We start from the raw sequence: 26037 nt of genomic DNA, 5'->3' as shown, positions 1-26037 counted from the left end.
AACGTGGTTAAACGGGATACTCCCCATGAAAATAAACTCTCTTTCTAAAATTTGGTGTTGCCGAAACAAAGGCTGTGTTTCGAATTTACTGCCAGTACTGAAAATCTATAGTATACGTGACGTAAAAAATTTTCAGTACTGGCAGTAAATTCGGAACAACACGGCTAAAGGCGAGAGTGGGAACGCGCGGTCTATGGCCTGGTTTACACCGACCGTTTGATACGCGTATCAAATGTTATGTTCGTACTAAGGTCCATATTCTGAATCCTCTTTTATCGATAAAAGTGCTTCTAAAAGTGGCTTACAGCCAATCAGAAGGCTTAATAAGCCATTTTTAAAGGCACTTTTATCAATAAAAAAGGATTCAGAATATGGATTTAAATGTATGGTGTAAACAATGCCGTTTGAGTTGGTACGATACGCATCGAGAAGTACGTATCGTATCAAAATAATACGCGTATCAAGCATATGTGTGGCACTGTAAACACTTGTGCATCAAAGAACGAAGGATTATTTCTGACTGGTTGGCCATTTTTCGTTTATATAACACTACTGTGTATTACTTGTCGACTCTTCGTACTTTATTGCGTACTTTAGCTGGATTCCTTAAAGCGCGCGCATGTATTTATACATTTGATGTAAACGCAGTCGAATTAAACGTTTGGTGCGCATTACTTTTGATTCGCGTATCAAAAGACGTACGGTGTAAACCAGGCTTACATTAGGGATGGGCGATGTATGGAAAAAAAATCAATGCTAAATTAATCGATGTTTGAATACATCAATGTTGATTTATCGATTATTTACAAAAAGTATCGATAAATCGATTATTTTTAAAAAAGACAAAAAAACTTGATCATTTCGATTAATCGGCAAACATCGCTTATCCCTAGTCTATATATTATACGTCTATGGTTTTATGTCGCTGATAGCAACTGTTTATTTTTATTTCATATGCAGAATATTTATTGTGCTAAATGCGAACTAGCGGAATTTCTGTTTTTGAATTATGTTTGAAAGCGATGATTGGACTTTTGAAGTGAGTTTTTTATTTACATGATTACATATTCAAATTATTCGATTATTAATTTATTCAATTAAATTTTTCAACTTATGTATATTATAATTTTATCAACATGTGGAATACATATTCGATAGAATACTCGTTATTTGTATAATATATAAATATATATATATATATATATATATATATATATATATATATATATATATATACACATACATATACACATTTGGTATACAATTCTAGGATGCGTTTGACATTGACGAGAAAACAATACAGTCTCATTCTCAATGTCAAAACGAAGAAGATGCGTCATCTGTGAAACGGCGTAAACTGGACAACTGCAAGGTTTTTTTTTCATCGGATAATACTCTTGATTCAAATGTAAATGTTGCAACAAAAGTAAACAATTCGTCTCATAACAATAAAAGCAATATATCACGAGACCTGTTAGTAGGAATTTTCCAGGAAAACACTTCTCAAGAAATATTCAATCTTGCAAAAGAAATAAGTGATCCATTAAATGATGTACAAGAAGAGATACAATGTTTTCCATTATGTAAAACAAATATTTCGTACGAGAAATCTAAAGAAAAGAATCGCATTAAATCTGTAAATAAAGTTAAACTTGGTAAAGAAGTAAAGTTGGTTAGAATATTCCCTGGGCCAGCTGGCTTAGTACCAGATGTTAAAACTGACAATATTCCTATTGTATCGTATCTAAACAGAGTAAAGGAATTGGAAGATAAAATAGCTGTTAAACATATCGAGATTAAGTCACAGGATGAGAAAAACTTGTTTGGAGAAAAAGCTTGGAAGTTTTTACTCGATGATGTATCGGACAAGTTTTTAGAGGAGTGTAGAATTTCTGTTATCAAGAAAAAGGCAAACGCTAATCAATGCGATAATACAAAGGTAAAATTTTTAGCAGGTGTATTAGATTATATCGACCATAGTCATGATGATCCATTTATTGTATTAAAAGACTCGACAGATAATATAGAGGGCACCATTCATCGTGATATTGTATTAAAATATCCAGGTATATTAGAACCAAATGTGGTCATTCTTTTACATGACGTAGGATTGTTAAAAACTACAACATGTGTAATAACAAATAAATATCATATTTTAGTATCTCAAGTAAATTTACTAGCTATATATTCCGATAAAGGTCGTATTGCAAGTACGTCTCATATGGAAAATATTTTATCAAATTTTGAATTAAATACAGATTGTTCTATGTCAGTTTCAAAACGGTATGTTTCTGGATTGCAAGGGATGTACGAAAATTGTGATAACATACCGTCGCAAGATAATTTTTCTGTTAATATTAAATCAATCAAGGAAGATTGCAAATCTGCATTGATAAACGATCCGATATCACATCAGTCAAGCAGAAAATACAAAAATTGCAAACAAACTCTTAAACAGGACATTGAAAATCGTAAAGATGAAATATTTGAAAACCCTAACTATTCGATAAATACTTCGAATAATTTAGATACAAATAATATTTTTTTGACTAATGACTGCGAATTTACAACTTTGGAAGAGCAGAATTGTCTTAATTTTGAAAATATTTTGTTTAATAACAAAATTCAATGCGAATTACAAGCGCGAAATACGAACTACTTAGAAAATACGAGAAAAGAATCGGTAATAAATTCTCAAAATCAGATAAGAGAGAATCACTTATCGCAAAGTTTACAGAAATGCGTCGAGGACATAGAAATTTTTAATTCACATTATTCGCGTGAAAGTTGTCTTTCATCTTACGATGGTATAGCGCATGAAGTACATAAAAATTCGAATTTGAATATAAATTCTACATTGCCGGAAATAAAGCATAACTCGGATAATTCGAAAACTTTGGTAAACTACTTTACTGATGCTAACGAGTACGATTCAGACGACGAGATCTTGTCACAGTTGGACGTAGATAATGTCTTTAGTGATTCTAAAAAAAAATGCTAAAGCGTGTTTCTATGTAAATTCATTGATATTACATTGTATGTTACAGCAATATTACAATTACGATTAATCGAGATAAATATAGATAGTTGCGATTAGATTTAGATGAATGTAACATTAATGTAACTGTTGTATAAAAAAATAAATTTATGCGATGCGTTACTGTTATATGTTATGTTTGTTACATGAAGTCGTAAAATAATTCGACTTTATTGTCGAATATGTATTATAATGTGAATATATGGTAGATATTTTTCTATCCTTAAATTATAGAGTTATTGTAGGTCAAGCTGTTGTTTTATAAAATCGTATATATAATCTTATCTCTCGCTTAATAAAATATTATTTCATTTATCGTGTTGTATAATAAAAATAAAATTAACGATAATGAAGAATACTCTCTGTACGATTTAATCGATTGCACACGATAGTGAAAGGACGTCAATACCATGATAATATAATTTTACGTTGTATGCGTACAAGAGACACATTGTATATAACACTGTAATAGAAGTATATACGATAAACGTTTATACATACATATACATACATATGAAAAAAAAAAATATATATATATATATATATTTTTTTTTTTTAAGTATTGAAGTTATTATATAAGATAAAACGAATATTTCCATAATCATATTTACAGGATCTTATGATTGTCATAAAGTATTATATTAATTGGGTATCACAAAATTAGCGACGACGAAATACATTGATGATTTGATTAATTGAATATAAATGAAAGAGAATGTTAATTATGCGTAATAATATAATTTTACAACATATATTATATGTAGAAGAAATACATGATACATATTATAATATAAATATATATGATAGACATTTTTGTACCTTTTTGTACCTAAATGTTAGTATTATTGCAGGTAAAGTTATTTGTAAAGTCGTACATACTTATCATCTTATCTCTCACTTGATTTATCACTGAATTTATGAAATACTACTTTATTAATTGTGTGGCAAAAATTGGTGATAACCGCGTTTGCTATAAAAGTCGATTCGATTGATAAAATGTACATAGTAAGAAAGAGAGAAAAAATATATATATATGTGTATATGTGTGTGTGTGTATATGTATATTTATTATGCACAAATGGGGTAATAATATATAAATTAACATGCGTATATGTGTGAATTTAAATACATATCAAAGTAGGTACAGGAGATGTGTATGCATATTTACATGCATGATATGCCCAGTGTATACATATGTCTTGTAATGTATTGTCACGCAATTGTTGTAAAATTATATTATGTACACGATTCTCATATTCATTCTTTTATCACGTGTTGATATCAATTAAATTGTGGAGCGTTATCGCTGGATTTGTGACACGATTAATGGAATAATATTTTATGAACCGACATATAAAAGATAAGATCGCGTATAAAAATATGATTTTATGATCTTATCTTTCATGCAATGAACTTTATTTGCGATAACTTTAAATTAAGTACACGCAGTTATCTATGTATTATGTGTATATTTACCTTATAGTAAGTAATGTATAAGTTTTTACTAAAAGTATAAAGCGCGCACAGTTGCGTAATCGCGTAATGGGTGAATACGTCAAAAGAGAGGATGTGTAATATGCATATATGCTGTTGCGCCCATTGAATACTAACGGTGGGTCGTAATCGATAAATTACTTTGTCTGTGATTAAGCAAAGCGCGAGGAATAAAAGATGAGACGAAATTTATAGCTCCTTTTCACTTGGAAAACTAATCGACTTGCCGCGCGTTGTCTCGATTTGTTTCAACTTCCATTATTGTTTTATAACTCGGACACATTAGTAACGTTCTTACAGCTTTTTTTCCGACGGCACGTCACAAGGTCGATCCAATGGATACACATTGATGCACATGCTAACTATCGATCTCATCTTTGCGCAGCGCTATTATTTTTCTTTTTATATAATACTAAGAAGACATAAGAAAATTATTAGATGTGCATAAGAAGTGACTTTCGTGACACGGAAAAAGATAAGTTTTTAATCTCGATAAATTCTTATTAAAAAAGAAAAATAAAACGCGCAAATCAATGAGGATTGTCCCGTTATCGTTACTGCGTTTTCAGTGACAATGACACTGCATGCCGTGCCATTAAATAAACGGCATTTATTTCAATAGAAAGATAGAGATATTAAATGTGAGAGATACGAGTTTTTATTGTACTGAGAAAATGTGTACCAATACATATGGATTAAGACTGCCAATGGTAAAATGTAGGATAAGAGATCACTTTACGAAATTAAGACCAGAAGCACAATAACTTGCTTTCGCTCGCGCGCATTGGAAGGGGATTATCCTCTGTGATCTCGTATATTATTTATTTCCATTTTCTTTCCGCAACATGTATATACATTAATACGTTAAAGTTTTATAGATTATCATTTTTGGATATTCAATGAATGGCGTAGAGATCATCGTTCATCGAGTATCGAAGATGCTTTTTTAGCATATATAGTGCAAGACATTCAATTTTAACATTTTGACTTTTAAGACTTTTAAATATATCTTGTGTATGTTATTTGCGTGTGTATGTCAAATTGCTCAGATAAAAAAAAGTATTTCTTACATTATTATTCACGCGCGTATGACATGCAGACGCATACATACACGTACGCATCCGCGCGCGCGCGCACACACGTATGTGATAACTTTAATGAGAAAGAAATAATATGCAAACAGTATCTTTTTTAGCGATTCTAAGTATCAACGGTATCTCTCTGCATATTATCACGTACATTTAATCGTGTTACGTCCTTGTGAGAGCGATGTCAATTTTTCATTTGAAAATAAAGTTACTTAACGCTTAGTTTCTTTTCGGTATACGCTTCCAATTTAAGCGCTTATTCGCTTAGTTTACGTAAAGCATTAACGACGTAACTCGTAATTTTCCTTTCAAAGAAGATACCAAATCCACACATCCATCTAAAAAATAGTTTTACACAAAAAAAATATTAATTTAAAATATGTACGTTTTTATAACGTATACTTTTTTTTTAATGTGTATTTTATCGATCAAACTTAATTTTTCTTCATATAAAAATAATGATATCCGAAAATTGTGCCATTTAAAAATAAAATTATTTATATTATAGAAAATTTGGTTCTTTTATTATACAATGGTTATACTTTGAGAAATTCTTTATTAGAGAATATATCAATATATGTTTGTATCTGTGTTGTGGCTTCTATAATTACATTAAAATATACATATACATATAAATATACTTAAGCAAAATATGCAATCATATCACATGTACTTTATTAAAATAAAACAATTTTAACTATAGTATATATATATATATATATATATATATATGTATATATATATATATATATATATATATATATATATATAATGAAAATTAAATTCTATATAGATTTTTGTATAATTTTATTTTTATTTTGACGCAATTTGTTAATATATTAGTCTATGATATATCTTATAATAGTATATATGCGTGTTGTGTGTGTGTGTGTGTGTGTGTGTGTGTGTGTGTATATGCGTATAGATTCTGATATGTTATACTTATATAAAAATATATATAATACTTTTATAAAAAAATTATAGTATAAATATGTACGATTTGTCTCTGTTATCGCACATAACTTAGTGCGAGATCCCATCTTAATTTATTTTACAATTATTGTGTAACATTGAGCGTAAATGTTGATTTTAGTACTCGATTATATAAATGTATTAGTTTTATCATGTAATGCAAAAAATATGAATGTATAATAAATGTATATATTTTATTATATATATATTAATATGGCTATCTGTTTTATATTTTATTGTTAATATGACTCAATTGTTGATCAACTGCAATTACATAAAAGTTTGGTTGACACATTAGAAACTTTTGTAGTATATATGTGTTACATAATTTTCGAATTATTTCTATCGTTATATTTTGTTGTTTATTTTAAAGCCATTGATTCCAAGAAATATCAATAACGATCGTCTATCGAAATATCAATAACGCGGAAAATATTTCATTCTCATTCAACTATATTAAATAACTTTTAAAATTATCTCGGATTAATCCGATAATATTGATATCACTTATTATATCTCTCGATATTTTTTTTCACTTAAAAAGGTTTAAAATTAATCAGGATTTCTCGTTAGACTAGCTATCGCGTTTAGTGGCTTATTTGATATTTCCGTTTCTTTCATTGGGTTTCGATTTTAATATTATAATTCCATTATCGGAATTGTGAGTATTCTGTTATTAAATATTTGTTGCGAAAGTTTGACAAAAGTTGAAAGACGAAGAAAGAAGGGGTGAGTGGCTGTACTTCATCCATGTGGTATAGAGCGGGGGAGATTCGAGTTAACAACGTCAACGAAACATGTGTCGCGCGCACAGCTCCACTTCGTCGGTCGACGTAAAATGTGACGTTGCAGTTGCAGTGCAGTTTGGTGCGCTTCATACACAGGACAAGCGGCGGATCAACGAAGAAAAAGAGTATGTTAAAAAATTATTAACGGACCAATTAAGTAAGTTACTTACTTGTAATACATCGATACATCTCGCTGTAAACTTTATAAACGCCGGCCAAACGGGCGCATCCAAAGTTCACTCGTTGACCTTGTGCCGCAAACGATAACGAAGCACTCTCGTTGCTTCCGCCTTGCAATTCCATCGTTGATTGCTCAAATTTCAAGCAATTTCAACGACAGACAAATCATTCTGTAAATCTGTGCCGAGTTGGCCTCGCCCGCATTTGACGCAAAGTACGCGCGAATACTTATGCACGGTTTACCTGTGTTTTCAACTTTTCAACGACGCGTGAACGGATGTCACACGGAATTTTATAAATTTTGAACCGTGAAAATTTGGCGAACTGGTTTGAATCGACCAACGCATTTTGCAAATGAAAGTGCGCGTGCACATTTCCCGAAATTGGCGACATTTGTCTGTGCGCGAAATCACCTGTTCTTGCTGCTACCAAGGAAAGGAAAAAGCGTCAAAGAGATTCAAAAATACTCGAAAAGCATCGCATTTGTACGTATTTCCAATATTGTTATTATTATTATTATTATTAGTATTATCATTATCAATATTATTATTATTATTGTTGTTATTATTATTACTATTATTATTATTATTATTATTATTATTGTATTTGCTTCGATAATATACATATAATATACATATAATTATAATAAAATAATAACAATAATAATAATAATTATTATTATTATTCATATCATCATTATATGTGAAGCAGTTAGATGAAAGAACAAACAAAAAATTATTTCACGAAAGGCGTTATGCAAATTCCGAGCGTGTCATTTTTGCATCTTGATATTCGAAACAAATGCAGATAGATAATAAACAAAAAATGAGATTTATGCGTCAATATTATTAGTATAATTATTAAACATTATTCATACGGTTGTGTGTGAAATAACTAGATGAAAGGACAAATAAAAAATTATTTCGTATTACGAAAGGCATTATGCAAATTCCGAATGTCGCTTTTGCATCTTGGTATTCGAAACAGATGGTGAACAAAAAAGTTAAATTTGTGCGTCATCAATATTATTATTAATACATTTATTAAATATTAATTATATCTTTACCTGTTTACTCATGTCATACTTTATCGGCAACACACATTTATATATTCAAGGAAACATTTAACGAGACTCTGTGCTATGACTAATATTACGACTATAATACGACTACGACTCGATATTATTGCCAATAACCGTACCGTTGTTGTAACAGCTGTGCATTTTTTTCAAGCAAGCTAATTATACAACTGGCATTCCACTTTAGTTCTGAACATTTTTCTTCATGACGGATAAATCGATAAAATCTCTATTTGACTATGTATTTGTACATATATAATCGGCTATTAAAATACAAACATCGACGCATACGAATATAATAATTTTGTTTAAATAAATTGTTAACATTTGCTATATTTTTCTTGTTCTTCAGATATTCTCTTGACTGTATACATTATTATTTATAAAAATATATTTATTATCTGCATTTGATATATTTCTTAATGTTTATTATACAATGCATATCACAAAAACCGGTTGTAATATATTTAGCAGTAATTTCTTTCGCGATATTTATATTTTAATATTGCGATATTTTAATAGTATGTACATATATAATATTAACACAATTAATATTGTCTATTAACGTACATACAGATACAATCATATATATATATTTTATGGCCCATGTTCTGAATCCTCTATTATCGATAAATGTGTCTCTAAAAGTGGCTCGTGGCCAATTGGAATGCTTCTAAATCACTTTTAAAGTCTTTTTATCGATAAAAGAGGATTCAGAATATACACATATATACACATATGTACACATATTATAGATATATTAATTATACATGATAAACACACATTATATATAACACACATACATTGATTGTTTCATTTTAGTGTTTGCACACGATTATCTGAGAAACTATTTATTAAAAACAATATTTGAAATGAAATTTGTCCTATTTCGCGAGAAAGACATCTTGTACTTAGTGCGAATTTGTTTCAGATATGGAGACAATTTCGAGAGTGTCAATATGATTTCTATTTCTTAAAAAATAGGATTATGTATTCGTCTTTACATTAAAATTAAAATATTTTGAAAGTTAAAATTTTTATTCTTATCATTCTACATATAAAAGTAGTGAATATAAAATTAATAATATGGAGATATTTCATAATTTATATATTTTAACATGTTGTGATATTATTAAATATTACTACTAAATATTTACAGAGTAATAAATAGGAATAAGATTGAGAGTTTTATACAAGTGCATTGTACTTATAAGATGCAATTGCAGATCTTTTTTTAAATGCAATTATTTATTTATTTATATTAATTGATCAATTTTCTTTTTTGTATAAAAGTAAAGTAAGTTATATATTTTATAAGATATTATATTTCTTATGTTACATGTTAAAATATTTTATGAAATATTTTGCAAATTATTGATGAAAAAATCAATTTATATAAGAAAGTAATATATATTCTAATTTATAAAAAGGCAAAAAGAATTTAAAATCATAAAAATGTTGCCATTTAAAACAAAATTATGCTGACCACAAAATTGTGTTGATTTTTTACAACAGTAAAATATGAAACATTTTTGAAATAATCAATAATTATGTGAAAAGAATAAAATATTCCGCACATAATTACTTAAAATAATAAACTTAGATCTTTAATAAGATGTATAATTTTAAGTGATTATACAAATCAAAAAATTATAATATATTATATATTCAAACCATAGTTAGGTCCATAAAATAAATTACAAAATATACCAAATATATGTATAATTATACATGTATCAAAAAGTTAGAGAATGGCTATTCAGAATCTTTAAAGAAACGCAGTTAATTAAAGCGCAATTTTTTTAAAAAACCTTTATATCCATTAAAAATCCATTAAAAATCCATTAAAAATCCAAATAAAAATTAGATGTTTCGGTCCAATTCGGTCCCTCTTTAGTAAAATACAGTGATTAAATAAACATAAACATTAATCTAACATATCGTTTCGATAAACTGCGTTTCCTTAAATGATTTTAAAATTTACTTTTAAATTCTTTTTAATCTTCTAACTTCCTATTATAGCTTTTAACTTTCTATTATTACAAAATTCGATAAAATTATCGATTACAAATCGAGAATTGCATTGTAGATTTCTTCACTTTAGATAAGGATAAATTTATTTTAAAAAATCCATGAGTGAAAGGAAAGGCCGTGATATTTTGTATGAATTATACATGTATCAATTTTTTTTACTAGACGCAAAATACCAGTAATACTAGTCTGTAATATAACTGTGCTATGCATAGCTGGTACGAGTTGTTGCGAAAATTATTATAAGTAAACGCGTGATTGACTTTACGAAAGGATAGATTAGAAATGATAAATTAGTAAATTATTGCAAAATCAGCGTTTGTGTATAAAGTGCTCATATACAAACACATGTATACATATATTTATAATTTATATAGCATTTTTAAATAATAATAATATTTATAAAAATAATTTTCATCTATAAATTGACGATAGCGGCCTTAATATAAGACATATTTGAATATATATGTATATGTATATATATAATCACGGAATTTGTTATGTAACATATTTAATGAAAAACTTGTGCAAAATTTTACATATGAAAACTGGTAAATGCTAAAATAATATAATAAGCGATATTTCAGGTACGTTTGTTCGCTACAAAAATCTGAGTGATAAATCAGTGGATCGCAAGAAAAGGAACTGTCAAAACTACAGCACAATTTTACAATCAAACAAAATTGAAGTTATGATCGATGCTAATGGTAAGCATAAAAATAGAATGCGAAATGGTAATCAATAAATTATTGCGTAAGTAATTTCGCACTGGATCATTTTATATTTTGTATTACACGGTACATTTTTATAATAAATCTTTAGGACATATTGAAACATATATATACAGGGTGTCCCTGAATGGTCTGTACAAACTTTGTGAATAAATTCCAGGGACCTAAACAAGCAGAAAATGTCCCATAAACATGGGGTCGGAAACGCTTGCTTCTGGAGTTACGACGGTTCGAAGTTTTCCTGCAATAGCTGAAGAAATTATCACGTCAAATCGCATAGGTATTACAAAACTGTGTTTAAAAACATGAATGAATCAAATTATTCATTTGATGAACTGGCGGATATCCATCTGATGTATGGCCGTGCCGGTGGAAATGGACGGTTCGCCAGACAATGCGGCGACGTGCGCAGGCTTCCTTGGAATCTAACGGAGGCCATTTCGAGCATTTGCTATAGCAAGGGTACTGTCCTGTTATGTCCGTGGCAAAACCAAGGAAATAAATAAACACAGTTTTGTAACACCTATGCGATTTGACGTGATAATTTCTCCAGCTATTGCAGGAAAACTTCGAACCGTCGTAACTCCAGAAGCAAGCGTTTCCGACCCCATGTTTATGGGACATTTTCTGCTTGTTTAGGTCCCTGGAACTTATTCACAAAGTTTGTACAGACCATTCAGGGACACCCTGTATATATATATATATATATATATATATATATATATATATATATATATATATATATATATATATACACGGTGTCCCATTTTAATCGATCACCCCGAATAACTTTTTTAATTTTGTGATTGTAGAAAAAAACGTTTTAGACAAAAGTTATATGGTTTCAAGGGGGACATAAGATGGTGACAATTATTTGACCTTGGATGGTCTTTTGAAGGTCACGCGAAAGTTACCTTTAATTTCTCAAACGGAACCCCTTATTTTTCATTACACATTCTTGTAGCTTATCTCGAGAGTTTTCCAAAACACTCTAACAAAATATTTTTCCCTCAAGTACTTTTTGAGTTATAAGGCTTGAAATCATTTCTTAATTTTACATAAACCGTAAAATATCTTGTAAAATATTCATTTTTCGATTATCTTACCTCAATACTTTTGTGTACAAAATAATGAGAGGAATCAATTGGTGTAAAGAAAAAACATAGTTGTTTAAGAAAAAATATGTAATTTGCAATTAACAATTCCATATTTTTTCTTACAAACAACTGTATGTTTTCTTTACACCAATTGATTACTCTCATTATTTTGTACATAAAAGTATTAAGGTAAGATAATCGAAAAATGAATATTTTACAAGATATTTTGCGGTTTATGTAAAATTAAGAAATGATTTCAAGCCTTATAACTTAAAAAGTACTTGAGGGAAAAATATTTTGTTAGAGTGTTTTGGAAAGCTCTCGAGATAAGCTACAAGAATGTGTAATGAAAAATAAGGGGTTCCGTTTGAGAAATTAAAGGTAACTTTCGCGTGACCTTCAAAAGACCATCCAAGGTCAAATAATTGTCACCATCTTATGTCCCCCTTGAAACCATATAACTTTTGTCTAAAACGTTTTTTTCTACAATCACAAAATTAAAAAAGTTATTCGGGATGATCGATTAAAATGGGACACCGTGTGTATATATATATATATATATATACACACACACGGTGTCCCATTATATATATATATATATATATATATATATATATATATATATAAAACAAATATTCATAAATAAAATAACAAAATAAATATTCGTAATTTATGAATAATAAATATTAATAACAAACAAATTGACAGACAAATAATTTTTACATATTATCGCTTATGTATGACAGTTACACCTGTATCTTTATTTATGACATGTATTTCTGGAAAACATTTTTATCGGCGAAATTTTTAATGAAGAGAGTACATTCTTTATTCTTAGATTTTATTCTTTTAATTTATATATTTTATTTTATTGTATTCTATAATAGTTTAATTCTATAATTGTTTTCATCTTTTTGATTACTTTATTCTGTCTTATTATTGTTATATAACATCTCTACATTGTGGTACATATTTCATATATTTTGTAGTGGATCGCTGATGTAATATTTAAATTTATTTATTATTCTATCAAAGTAGATAAAGCAAAATATCTCGCATATCATTGTGGGATATAGATTTTTTATTTCAAAACGTCGAAATATATTTCAAGTATAATATTATTAGTTTATTTCATTTCTAGAAGTGAAGAACAACGCAAAGTCGGATGTTTTATGGCAGAAAATTCACGCTGATCAAAATGAATATCTGGTATACACTGCTATCTCCTTTATAAGCATTAAATTTGTTGTTGTGTTAATTATTGAATTGTTTTTATTACATATGCAATACGATATTTTAGTATATTTATGGGTTTGAGAAGAGTTTATTGAAAACCATTATTACATACGTATTGTACATATTATCTATTGGATGGATCAGATTATTATTTCATTGGTACCCTCGCCTGCATTTGTATGCAACTCATCGAAAATGTACTTTAAATCGTGCAACAAAAATACTTGTAATAGTAAGTTTTCTCATTTATTATTATTATAATATATTAGTAACTATAAATGATCATTGTCATTATCACTATTATCAAGCGAATTTTTATAATAAAATTTTTATAAATAATGTAACAGTAGAAATAATAATAACAATAATAGTAATAGGAGGATGAGAAGGAAGAGGGAGAGAAAGAGAGAGAGAGAGAGAGAGAGAGAGTGAGAGAGATGAGGGGGAGGGGAGGGAATGAGAGAGAGGAGGGTAGGGGAGGAGGGAGGGAGGGGGGAGAGAGAGAGAGAGAATAATAATGATAATAATGATAATGTTAATAATAATAATGATAATAACAAATAAATATAGGATGACTATCAAGGAGAATACAAATCATACTTTGTACGAGATGTTAAAAAAATTTCTACTAAAGATCTAAGGTAAGATCAATATGATATTAAAAAGTATAATATAATGTAGTATACGTGATTAAAAGAATAATATAATGTAGTATAAGTGATTCATAAATATATGTACGGTAAACTTAAAAAATGAATGCATGTATGTATATGTAAAATAAGTAAAAATATTATTTGAATATAAATCTTATATATTACAGTTTTTGAGTTTCATAAAAGAATAAATAAAATAGTTGACTTAATGATCGATCTTTGCAATTCAAACATTTTAAACAATTTTTCCTTAGATGATGGATAGCATGTAAGCTAATGTAAGTGTACTCATAGCATGGCCACCGCGATTTTTTTATTTAAATCTACTAATCAGAAGGGATTTTTAAGGTTATTTAAAATTTCGTCGTATTACACAAATTAATAACGATCTGCAAAAAAGAGATACGAAATGGATTCGATACTATTCGAATAACACCTGGTATTTTCGACAGAGTAAAGAATTCATTATTAAGGAGTACTATAGCGTATATTCAGGGATGGGAAAGTTACTTTTTAAAAGTAACTCGTTACCGTTACTCGTTACCAAGTAAAAAAAGTAACTCGTTACCGTTATTAGTTACTTATTTTTAAAAGTAACTAGTTAGCGTTACCGTTACTTCAAAAATAACGATTCGTTACTTTTTCCGTTACTTTTAATGTTAAAACAAGATAGAATTAAATAAAAAATTTACTTTGGTAATATTTTTTATTAAAATATTAATATAAAAGCAAAATTCTTTATTTTAAATTTACAAAACCGTAAAAAATTTAAAGAGATATAGATTTTAAAGCACTTAACATGTAACTTCACATGCAAATAAAAAAATTTTAATTTTCATTAAATTTATAAATACAGCTAAATTTGCATTCTTTTTGTGCTCTCGTCCGATATTACGTCAAACTTAAAAGCTGGTCAATCACATCCATTCCTCAGACGACTGAAATAACTGTGATTGACCAATGATGTCATTAATCGCTCCAGAGGTGGCTGTGAAGCTGGCACGACAATATACGAATTTTAATGTTCTTGACCAGTATGACATTTAGATCAGCATGACATTTAAACCATTCCGACCGTTTACTATTTTATAATTATTTAAAAAATCTCTGCTTGAAAAATGTTTCTAAAGAATAGAACTTTTATAGAACTGTCCAGAACTGCCGTTAAAACTACGGAAAATCAGCACGACACATTTTTACTAAGTGTAAGGTGTTACTAAGTAAAGGACATTAAAAATTCATAAAAAATTATTAATTATTGAAATATCGGTCTGAAATTGCATATATAGGCTGAACTATAGCAGAATGATTGGGAACTCTTGCTAAAAATAATAATATTCAACGCGTTTTGGTTCTTTAGAGGGAAGAGTGTCGTGCTAGATTCGCAAAGTTAGCACGACATTTTTTCGATTTCGACTTTTCAATATAAGGAATGCGGAACTCTTTAATTTTTATCAGGAACTGTAGAACTATGAAAAGTGCTATCAGAACTCTTAGTATTTTTTTGAAATTCGTAGATTGTCGTATCAGCTTCACAGACACATCTCAGAGCAATAAATTTCATCCGAAATATTATCGAATTTTATATGAATGTCGGTCGATGACTAAAAATTGAATATGACAGAAATACGATGTCATAAGTATTTTCAAAATATGAAAAGTAACGGTAAAAGTAACTGTTAAATTCGTTATCGTTACTAAAAAAATGTAACTACGTTATCTTTACAGTTACAGAAAAAAAAAGTAACGCCGTTACCAGTCCGTTACCAAAAAAAAGTAACTATAACGGTAACGGCGTTACAAGTAACGCGTTACTTCCCAACCCTGCGTGTATTGAAATAAAAGTCAAATACTTGATCATTTCTTTAATCTTCTGTAATTCAAAAACTATAGTATGTACATGCAATCAACGTTCAAATAATATTTTGTAATTATTTTAGTGTGTCTTATTCACCCTCTGTGCATTTATGAATCATTTTGTGTGTATGATCATTAAAATATTAATGCGATGATATTATATACATATATATGTTATAATATACATATAATATATTATCTAGAGAGAGAATACAATTGATTAAAATTTGACAAATTTCTTTATATATAGAGGTGTGCGTGCGTAATAGAAATTCAATTTCATGCAAAATGCATTTTTGTGCCCTCGTTGATCAAATATTTTTTTCCTTTTAAGTTATCTATTTCTCTTTCTTAATATAGAATGAAATGCCAATTAAAGACTTGTTAATTCTATTGCTATGCACTTTTAGTGCGCAAAGTTTTGCGGCCACTATTATTGATCAAGATCTTGTAGAGAAAATCAAGGACAAGAAATTGAAAATCAATTTGGAAAACGGCACATGTTGTGAAATTTATGAATATAAAGCTTTCTGGTGCAAAAAGAAATGTTATATCTGGGACGCTACAAAACATGCATTTTCGAGACTCGTAGGACTTGATAATGGTACATTGTGTTCCGATTTTCATCTCTCATGCAGTAATGGTCTGTCCAAGGAAGAGCAATTGCTTAGGTGATTTTTTTAGATAACGTTAAATGCTTAACTTAATTAATTAGTTTAATTTACACTTATTTAATATTTGTTAATGTACGTTCATTTGATAATTGAAAATGGAGCTATTTTCAAGAATGTTCCATTTTAATTACAGGCGCATTGTATACGGAAATAATGACATCGTTGTAGAACTTCAGAGTATCGGTGTATTATTGTTGTTGGAAGTTTTAAATCCATTTTATATTTTTCAAGTATTTACCGTGGCTCTATGGCTTGCAGAAGGTTATCTATATTACACTATTGCGATAATATTAATGTCACTATTTGGCATAACAAGCACTATAATTCAAACGCGAAAGGTATGTATATATATATATATATATGTTTGTGTGTGTAACGTATAAGAACGGAAAAAATTATATATAACATTACATCTCGTATAACAAAATTATACAATTATCGTTGACTTTTAGAATCAATTGAATTTACGGGGTACTATTGCATCTTCAGAGAATGTGCATGTACGCGTACTTCGAAATACTGGCATTTTTGAGAATATTTCTAGCAAGGAATTAGTGCCCGGTGATGTCATAGAATTACCAAAGCATCAAGCGACTCTTGTATGCGACGCGGTCTTATTAACGGGACAATGCATACTAAACGAATCTATGCTAACAGGTAAAATTAACAAATACATCTTCCTCTCCTAAGTTCTCCTTTTCTTTTATATACAAATAGAAATTTATCATTTTAACAACTTTAGGCGAGTCTGTACCAGTAAGAAAAACATCATTACCATCTCGTCACGTATTATACGATGCTAAAGAGTTTACGCATCATACATTATACAGTGGTACCACTATAATACAAACTAAGTATACTATTTCTTTTTTATTCTCAATAAAACGACTATAATACATTGAATATACGATAACTAATAAATGATTTACACGTAGATATCACGGAGATCGACCAGCTCTGGCAAGAGTGATCAGAACTGGTTTTCTAACTAACAGAGGTGGTTTAATCGCCGCTATATTATATCCACCTCCGGCAGATTTCAAATTTGATAAAGATTCGTATAAATTTATTGGCATTTTGGCATTCATTGCAATATTGGCTGTTATATACACCGTAATAACCAAGGTAATTCTTTTATTTTGAAATGAATGAATGTGTATAAATATTTTGTATCCTTTTACATGTATGCATATATTTATCTATTTAATTTGCTTAAAATTAAAAGGTATCAATAATTATTAATATAATGATAAATATAATAATTTATATAGGTTTCGAGAGGAATTATAGCTAGCGATGTAACGATAAAAGCGCTAGATATTATCACGATAGTCGTACCACCGGCATTACCAGCCGCGATGACTGTAGGAAAGCTGTATGCTCAAGCTAGATTGAAACATGCGCGAATCTATTGCATTAATAATAAAGTCATAAATGTTTCTGGCAGTGTAAATTGCGCATGTTTTGATAAGGTGAGAAAAAGATATGTAGATAAATGTATAGATAGACAGAGAGATGGCGATAGTGAGAGGGGGCGGGGGAGATGGGAAAAAGAGAAGTGGATTATGTCGTAATTGTCATGGTCGTGCAAGGCAGATCGATATGCAATCGATAGATATTGCATACAATGTTAACAATAGCACAAGTTCTCTCATTTTTTTCACTTTGATCCCATAGACGGGAACATTAACCGAGGATGGATTGGATATGTGGGGCGTTGTACCATGTACAAACGGTGTCCTCGGTGAGGCCGAAACGAATATATCCAAGCTTAAAGATCATCCTCTTTTCAAAGGGATGCTAGTTTGTCATAGCTTAACACTTATCAATGAAGAACTTTGCGGAGATCCTTTGGATGTAAAGGTAAAATTCGTTCTATTTCTATTTGTTGTTCTATGACTACCACTCAATATCTCAATGTAATGATATTATTACGTTTCGTAGATGTTCGAAAGCACTAAATGGATATTAAAAGAATCGGATTGCATAGACGTAAATAAATACAACGCTATAGCACCGGTGATTGTAAAGTTGCCGGAGAGTAATTTTACAGAAAATATAAATGAAGAGATCTCGGAAATTGGTATAATACAACAATATCAATTCTTGAGTTCTTTACAACGAATGTCCGTGATTGTACGTGTATTGGGATCGGATGATTTTAAAGCTTACACGAAAGGCTCTCCCGAAATGATAATCAATTTAAGCAAAACGGAAACCGTACCCAACGATATTTCTCTTGTTTTGGAGCGATACACAAGACAGGGATACCGTGTAATAGCTGTGGGTTGTCGAACGATCTCTGAAAATGGCGCAGAGGTAATGTCTCATGTATCAACACACATAAATGTGCATAATTCTCAAAGATGGGATATCTCTCGAGTAATATATATATATATATATATATATATACACACATATATATGTATGTATGTTTCAGTTATCGAAATTATCTCGAGAAGCGGTCGAGCGAGAGTTGGAGTTTTTGGGACTAGTTGTTCTAGAAAACCGATTAAAGCAACCGACAGCATCAGTGATTACGGAATTAAGAAAAGCCAACATACGCGTAGTGATGATTACGGGTTTGATAAAATAATATTTTACAAATTTTTCTTCTTCACGCGATATTATATATTCACAATCAAATTTAATAGGTTTTATTTTTGATATTTTGATAGGAGATAATATCCAAACTGCAATAAGTGTCGCGAAAGAGTGTGGAATACTTTCGATGGAGGAAGTGGTTGTCGATGTAACTTCGATGGGAGGAGAGAAGGATCGCCCAAAGATATTCTTCAATCTCAATCTTCATTCTCAATCTTCAAGATTGGTAAAGTTATTGAATCTTGAATTAGACAGCGGTCTTGATACGAAATGCGAAGATTAGTGATATTTCCATTCTTTTTCGACGATTAATGATATTTCAATTCTTTTTCACAGAACTCGCGAGATCAAGTGTTCGCAACGCCAACGATCCAAGATGTAGAACACGGTACGGTTAATTGTAATTATAGATTTGCCTTAACGGGCCAAACATGGCAAGCGCTGCGAAAACATTATCCCGATCTTATAGATCGTATTTGCGTGCGCGGTACAATATTTGCTAGAATGAGTAGCGATCAGAAGCAGCAATTGATTATGGAGCTTATGCGACTCGGTTATTACGTAGGTACGTAAATCAAATTAGAAAAAGAATATAGGTGGAAAAGAAATGTAAAAATGATATTCGTAATTGTATTATTGTACTATTAAATTGTACTATTGCACGCAATGCTTTTATAGTCATGTGCGGAGATGGTGCTAATGATTGTGGAGCATTAAGGACCGCGCATGTTGGTATATCGCTCTCCGAAGCAGAATCCAGGTGAGAAATATATGCGTGCTCGCTATGATATTTTCTATTAATTATCTTCTTTCACTTTTGTTATTCATTTGCAGCGTGGCTAGTCCTTTCACTTCAAAAGTATCCGATATAAGCTGTGTCCCAAAAGTCATACGAGAAGGGCGCGCCGCCTTGGTCACGTCGTTTGGAATTTTTAAATTTATGATAGCATATTCCCTTACCGAATTTCTATCCGTTATAATACTATACTCCATAGACTCAAATTTGACAGATTTCCAATTTCTATTTATTGATATTTGTTTAATCGTTAATTTTGCCTTCTTTTTCGGCAGAACTCATGCATATAAAAAGAAGTTATCCAAAATAACGCCGATGACGAGCCTGATAGGCTTTACACCCCTTTTATCTCTAACGCTACACATATCCATCATTATGGTTTTTCAAGTGATAGCATATTATGCTGTTCGACAGTTTCCGTGGTTTACACCGTTTGTACCCAATGGCAATACTACTGCATACACGTGTTACGAAAACTATTCAGTCTACTGCGTTTCTATGTTTCAATACATCATGATAGCAATTATATTTTCACGCGGAAAACCATACAGACGCCCGATCTACACGAACAGTGCATTTATATTTTCTATATGTTTATTAACGCTCATATGCGTGTATATTACGGTGTATCCGGCACAATGGATAGTGGATGCATTACAATTAATTTTACCACCCGTTTACGACTGGAGATTCATCATCTTAGCGCTCGCTGTAGCCAATTTTCTCATTTGTTTCTTCGTCGAAAGCATTATAATAGAGCGCATAATCGAGAATACTTTAAAGAGAAGAATGCACAAGCCGAACAAGTCGAAAAAACGATATTTAAAAATAGAATATGAATTGAAGAATTGTGAAAATTGGCCTAAATTCGGAGAACAGCTTCCAATATCATCTATTTTACGAAAGGAAAATGAACAAAATATCACGAATATTACACGCAACAATCATTGTCCAATTAATATTACGAATAATCGAATGGCGAATGAATTTAGCAACTCGATCCAGTTACCACGTAAGGAGATCAGCGAGAAAAACGGTGTTGAAAATCTTGGTTTTGAACATGATCAAGTATCATATATATAAGACGTTTATTTTCGAGTATAGGTACTTTTTAATCTACCATCAAACTCACAGTATTAACGTAATATAATAATGTACATATACATGCAGATATATGATATTGGAGCATTATATATTCGCATAAATGAACGCATTGCGGAATATATATTTTATATATATATATATATATTTGTTAAAATGAAACAAATATAAATAAAAAATAGGAGAAAAATTTCTTCAACGGTAGTTTAGATGTTATCGCGTCTATGAATGTTTTTTAAAACAAAGATACATATGAAGTTTTTTTCCAAAAACTCTAGATATCTTCTTCGAATATCATATGGTGCGATACACACACACACATGTATGTGTGTGTATTGACATGGTATTATAAGTACTCTTGTTTTAAAAAAGACGTTCATAGACGCGATCACATTTAAACTACTATTGAAAAAAAATTTTTCTCCTTTTTACTTATATTTGTTTCATTTTAACACTACAATATATTTAATATGTTTGTAAGTTACATTATATATATGATTATCTTATGCAAAGTACAAAGTAGGATATGGGAGATAGAAAATATATGAACATGATATATTATTCTCATATAATATGTCATTAGATTTATTAAGATTTATTTAAAAAATACATATTTCATCTTGTATTTGAATAAATTAATCGAGTTGGTTTAATAGTACTATTTAATAGTAAACTTGTGAATCCATAAAGTAATATAAATTATAGATTATAAGTCTAGATTCTTTATCATTGTGTGAACCTATAATATCAATTTTTTTTGCATTTTCTGAAAAAATAAATTATGAATATGTTAATTATAATGTGACAATATATGTAATTTATTCTTAATCATTTTCATGTAACTACTCACCAATAATAGCCTTGTGTTTTGTTATTAATTCTTTCTGGATCCATTCCTTAAAACGTAAAGTTATCTGACTAATCATTCGAATTGTGACATCATCTATGCTTGGTCTTAGAAGTAAGCTCGGTAAAGTTGTAACAAAATTTTTGAATATTTCTTCTCTACCAAACAAGAAAAAAATAATGTAGAACTTGTTAATTATACATCAGAATGCCACATTAAACATAAGAGATTTTTGCAGAAACATGATAGACTAAATTCTTACTATATTTTCTACTTAAAATAATTACCTATGTAGCTCATTTAAATTACATTCTAACATAACATCACCAATAATCAGAGATAATTGTGATTGTAGTTCCCTATTAGATGACCGAGAAGATGCTTCTATAATCAATTGCAATGTATGACTTAAATCAATACAGTTTGCATACCAAACAGAACTTGCTTTCAAATATAAAGTTTTTAGAAGTTTAGTTAATTGTAATAATGCGGATGAATCGCACCAATTTTCAATTGTATCTGTAAAAGAGAAATATTAAAATTTTGTGCAGGAAAGATGAGTCATATAAAAAATTAATTTACCATTTAAATATTTCATAATAGAAATACAATAGTCTTTAATAGACTTAGGAAGCTGTTTATTGTAATTATTCAGAGATGTAAACCATACATGAATCCGAGAAAGCGCCAAGTTTTGTTCTAAACATCCTTTGGTAAATGCTGTTTGAGAAAAATCTTCTTGACGTTTTCTGGATTCATTAATGAGCGGTTTCATTTCACTGTATGGGAATCTCGATAAAAAATTCTTCATATATCCATCATGAAATGTATCTTTGAACCAATATTTTATATGCTCAGCGCCATAATCATCGCGAGCCAATATATCTATGTACTCGATAATAGAGTCTAGAATTTCAATGATACTTTTCAATAACGCAGCTGCTTCACTGGAAATTATGGATTCTGTGTAATTTTCAATTCTTTCATTTGGATGTACTTCGAACCAAATGTCAAATATTAATGGCATCAATAAATCTACATATTTTATGAATTCTTCTATAGAGAAAGTTTCTTCTGCATAATTCTTTTCTGAGCTTAGATCTTTGTCAAGATCAATTTTGCAAATTTGAGCTGGACTACTGTTATAAATCGGAACATATTTAGTATATCTCTTTGACTCTATAAGCATTGTTAAAGGAGCATTCAAGTGTACATTTGTACAATGCTTTTCATAGTTTACTATAGAGGTAAATACATTTGCCATACGTTTCATGACCTTAATTGTCCATTTAATATTTGTACTTTTAGAATTTAAAGTCGTTGTTAATTGTCTGCCAGGTTTAATTTCACTATGTAATCTACATATCATGCCCAAAAAATTAGGTAAAATTTTATGACTGTCCTTTGCTAATACACTACCACAATTTTCCATGAGTACATCCAAGAAAAGTAAAGAATCCTCTTTTATACGCGAATCAATATGTGTCATGGCACAGCTTAAATAAGAAATTAAAATATTACAATAGGGTGTTATTTGCTCCTTTGAGATAGGGCCAAGAATTAAATTCAATGCATGTAACGAATCTCTTCGTACATCTTTCTCTCTATCAAGAGATAAAGCTGCCACTCCGCGTAATAAAGAATTCAATTGTGAGTGCAGAATTTTCGGAGGATATCGTAACAAGATGTCTTTTAGTTGTCTTAAAGTTTCTTCTCTTATTGTCGAATTGTGATGCCGAAGTCGCGTCAAGAGATCCTGAAAATATAAATCAAATATAAATTAAATAATACAGTTTTTATTGATCCAAAAATATACAAGTGTTGGAATTGTATATTTTTGGCGCGTTAAATAGATTAAATAATAATATCTAACACATAGTAGTTATAGACATTTCATTACATACTTTAATATTGAGTTTGTGAGTGCTGAGAATTTCTGTTTCATCTCGATGTTGTAATTGTTCACGTATTAAAATTTTCTTTATTTTAAATGATGCATCAGTAATGTTTAAGCCCTTTGGTAGTTGATTGATGGATTTTTTACTCTTTAATTTTATTTTTGCCTTTTCTGATTTTAAACGTTTCGAATGCTTATGATTTTTAGTCATATTAAATACGTGACAGATATTTGTACTTTATATTATATTAATCACAATATATATGTATATAAAATACAAAATTTAATCACACGTTTGAGGTTATAAAATCTATAGGTACCTCAAGCCCTTTGCCACAGGTATGGGAGCATGGGCTACTGCATGGTGTAAGTAGAAAGGTGAACCATTGCGCATAATGGCGGAGGTCTGAGATCTTAACCAATCAGAACTTGAGCTTTTAGGCAGCGCGCTGTTTGAAAGTTTCAAAAATGAAATGAGATTGTATCTAACGCAATTTGGATAAAAATATGTTGTATTTAATATAAATATTACAGATGCGAAGTATGACTATACAGATTGTTTATTGCACATATGTTTGAGTTTTTTTTTTCTTTTTTAGTACAGTTTTGTATTTTGCAATTTTTAACGCAGCACACTGGCATTTTCAGCACATTTTAATCACGATGAGAACAACATTCAACCGATAATTAATAACGATCAGTTCAACTCATGTTCAACTCATTCAATGTGACAGTGAAAGTATATAAGCAGCCATATTGAATTTCGCATAAAAGCTCAAAGCGTAATTGGCTGACTGTCCCCCACTTATTTTAATCTACTGCGCATCTATCGGAATGGTTCACCTATCTACTTACACCATGGGCTACTGCACACAGGACGCGGCAACGCGTTCCGCGCGGCGGAAGCTGACGCGATAGGTAATCAGCAGATACATAACATCCACCGCGCGTCAAAGTTGAACTCAGGGCTCCTGCACACAGGACGCGGCAACGCTTGCCGCGCGGCGAAAGTCGACACGATAGCCAATCAGCAGATACATAACATCCACCGCGCGTCAAAGTTGAACTCAATCCAACTTTTGTATTGGCTATCGCGTCGGCTTCCGCCGCGCGGCAAATGTTGCCGCGTCCTGTGTGCAGGAGCCCTCAATCTAACTTTTGTATTGGCAATCGTGTCAGCTTCCGCCGCGCGGAACGCGTTGCCGCGTCCTGTGGGCAGTAGCCCTATCACGTTTGACCACGTTGCGATTGACCACAGTCAATTGTCACGTCTCAGTAACCAACTTTTCCCCTAGATGCCTCAGTTCCAGAGAAAAGTGCGCTCTCTTTGTTTTCAAGGCAACCTGCTTACACCGGCTATACCTTGGGGATGCCGAGAGCGAGGATCTGACTTATCGATTACGGAAAAATATAAGGAAGCCGCGAAATTCTATAATTGGATAATGTTAAATGAGTAGTGACAATTGAAATATATATATATTTGTATATGCAAATGGTATCTATTAAAATGGGATATTTTCTATCAAATCCATTAGCTGGTCGATATCGATATCACCTGCGATATATTGATCTATAAATTCCAAGAGTATATCGAGAATTCGAGTTTGCTCCTCATCTGTTAAGGCGAAAAAATCTTTATCGTTGCAAGAAGGCCTCATTGGAGAGTCTGTAAGTAACTCTCTATTTCACACTGATTCTCCGGAAGTTGGGATTTTAATTGAGTTATCAGATCTATCGAATTTAATGAAGGGTTTTCAATCGTATCTTTATTTTTTATAATTTCCAAATAGTAATTATAGAAAGAGTCAAATTCTACGTTTGAGGTAACTATTCGAAGAAATTTCTGTGAAGTAAAATTTTCCGGTAAGTAAAAGAG

The 26037-nt window shown here is 30.3% G+C and overlaps 3 protein-coding genes across 12 annotated transcripts; 2 read left to right on the top strand and 1 right to left on the bottom strand.

Moving 5' to 3' along the window:
- The first annotated feature begins 743 nt into the window (after nt 1-743).
- On the top strand, nt 744-3546 carry LOC145966672 (uncharacterized). Of its 8 annotated transcripts, XM_083090951.1 has the most exons (4): nt 756-1039; nt 1271-1939; nt 2010-2066; nt 2160-2189. In XM_083090951.1, the coding sequence occupies exons 1-3, from the start codon at nt 1010-1012 to the stop codon at nt 2025-2027; spliced, it is 717 nt and encodes a 238-aa protein (XP_082947077.1). In that variant the 5' UTR covers nt 756-1009; the 3' UTR covers nt 2028-2066; nt 2160-2189. The 8 variants fall into 8 exon arrangements, with proteins under 8 accessions (XP_082947072.1, XP_082947073.1, XP_082947071.1 ...); XM_083090946.1 differs by having other exon boundaries at nt 744-1039; nt 1271-1408; nt 1493-3546; XM_083090947.1 differs by having other exon boundaries at nt 747-1039; nt 1271-2066; nt 2160-3546.
- A 3844-nt stretch (nt 3547-7390) lies between these two features.
- On the top strand, nt 7391-22075 carry LOC145966222 (polyamine-transporting ATPase 13A3). 3 transcript variants are annotated; one of them, XM_083090161.1, is made up of 18 exons: nt 7391-7504; nt 11256-11375; nt 13638-13705; nt 13797-13964; nt 14303-14373; nt 16653-16913; nt 17050-17254; nt 17369-17573; nt 17659-17770; nt 17852-18041; nt 18188-18388; nt 18594-18779; nt 18861-19235; nt 19357-19498; nt 19595-19746; nt 19857-20085; nt 20199-20280; nt 20355-22075. In XM_083090161.1, the coding sequence occupies exons 2-18, from the start codon at nt 11360-11362 to the stop codon at nt 21397-21399; spliced, it is 3708 nt and encodes a 1235-aa protein (XP_082946287.1). In that variant the 5' UTR covers nt 7391-7504; nt 11256-11359; the 3' UTR covers nt 21400-22075. The 3 variants fall into 3 exon arrangements, with proteins under 3 accessions (XP_082946287.1, XP_082946286.1, XP_082946288.1); XM_083090160.1 differs by lacking the exon at nt 7391-7504 and adding an exon at nt 7652-8044; XM_083090162.1 differs by lacking the exons at nt 7391-7504; nt 11256-11375; nt 13638-13705 and having other exon boundaries at nt 13906-13964; nt 16603-16913.
- Nucleotides 21974-24541, bottom strand: LOC145966224 (testis-expressed protein 10 homolog). The gene is made up of 5 exons (XM_083090163.1): nt 24169-24541; nt 22847-24020; nt 22552-22783; nt 22268-22422; nt 21974-22183 (listed from the first exon to the last, which is right to left on the bottom strand). Exons 1-5 carry the CDS (start codon nt 24370-24372, stop codon nt 22080-22082), a joined length of 1869 nt encoding a protein of 622 aa, XP_082946289.1. The 5' UTR covers nt 24373-24541; the 3' UTR covers nt 21974-22079.
- Nucleotides 24542-26037: the final 1496 nt, after the last annotated feature.

This window comes from Camponotus vicinus, unplaced genomic scaffold (genome assembly GCF_025532165.1).
Source record: "Camponotus vicinus isolate PSW18456_S1 unplaced genomic scaffold, iyCamVici1.0 SCAF_2, whole genome shotgun sequence".
Taxonomy (NCBI): domain Eukaryota; kingdom Metazoa; phylum Arthropoda; class Insecta; order Hymenoptera; family Formicidae; genus Camponotus; species Camponotus vicinus.
This window is presented reverse-complemented; position numbering and strand designations above follow the sequence as displayed.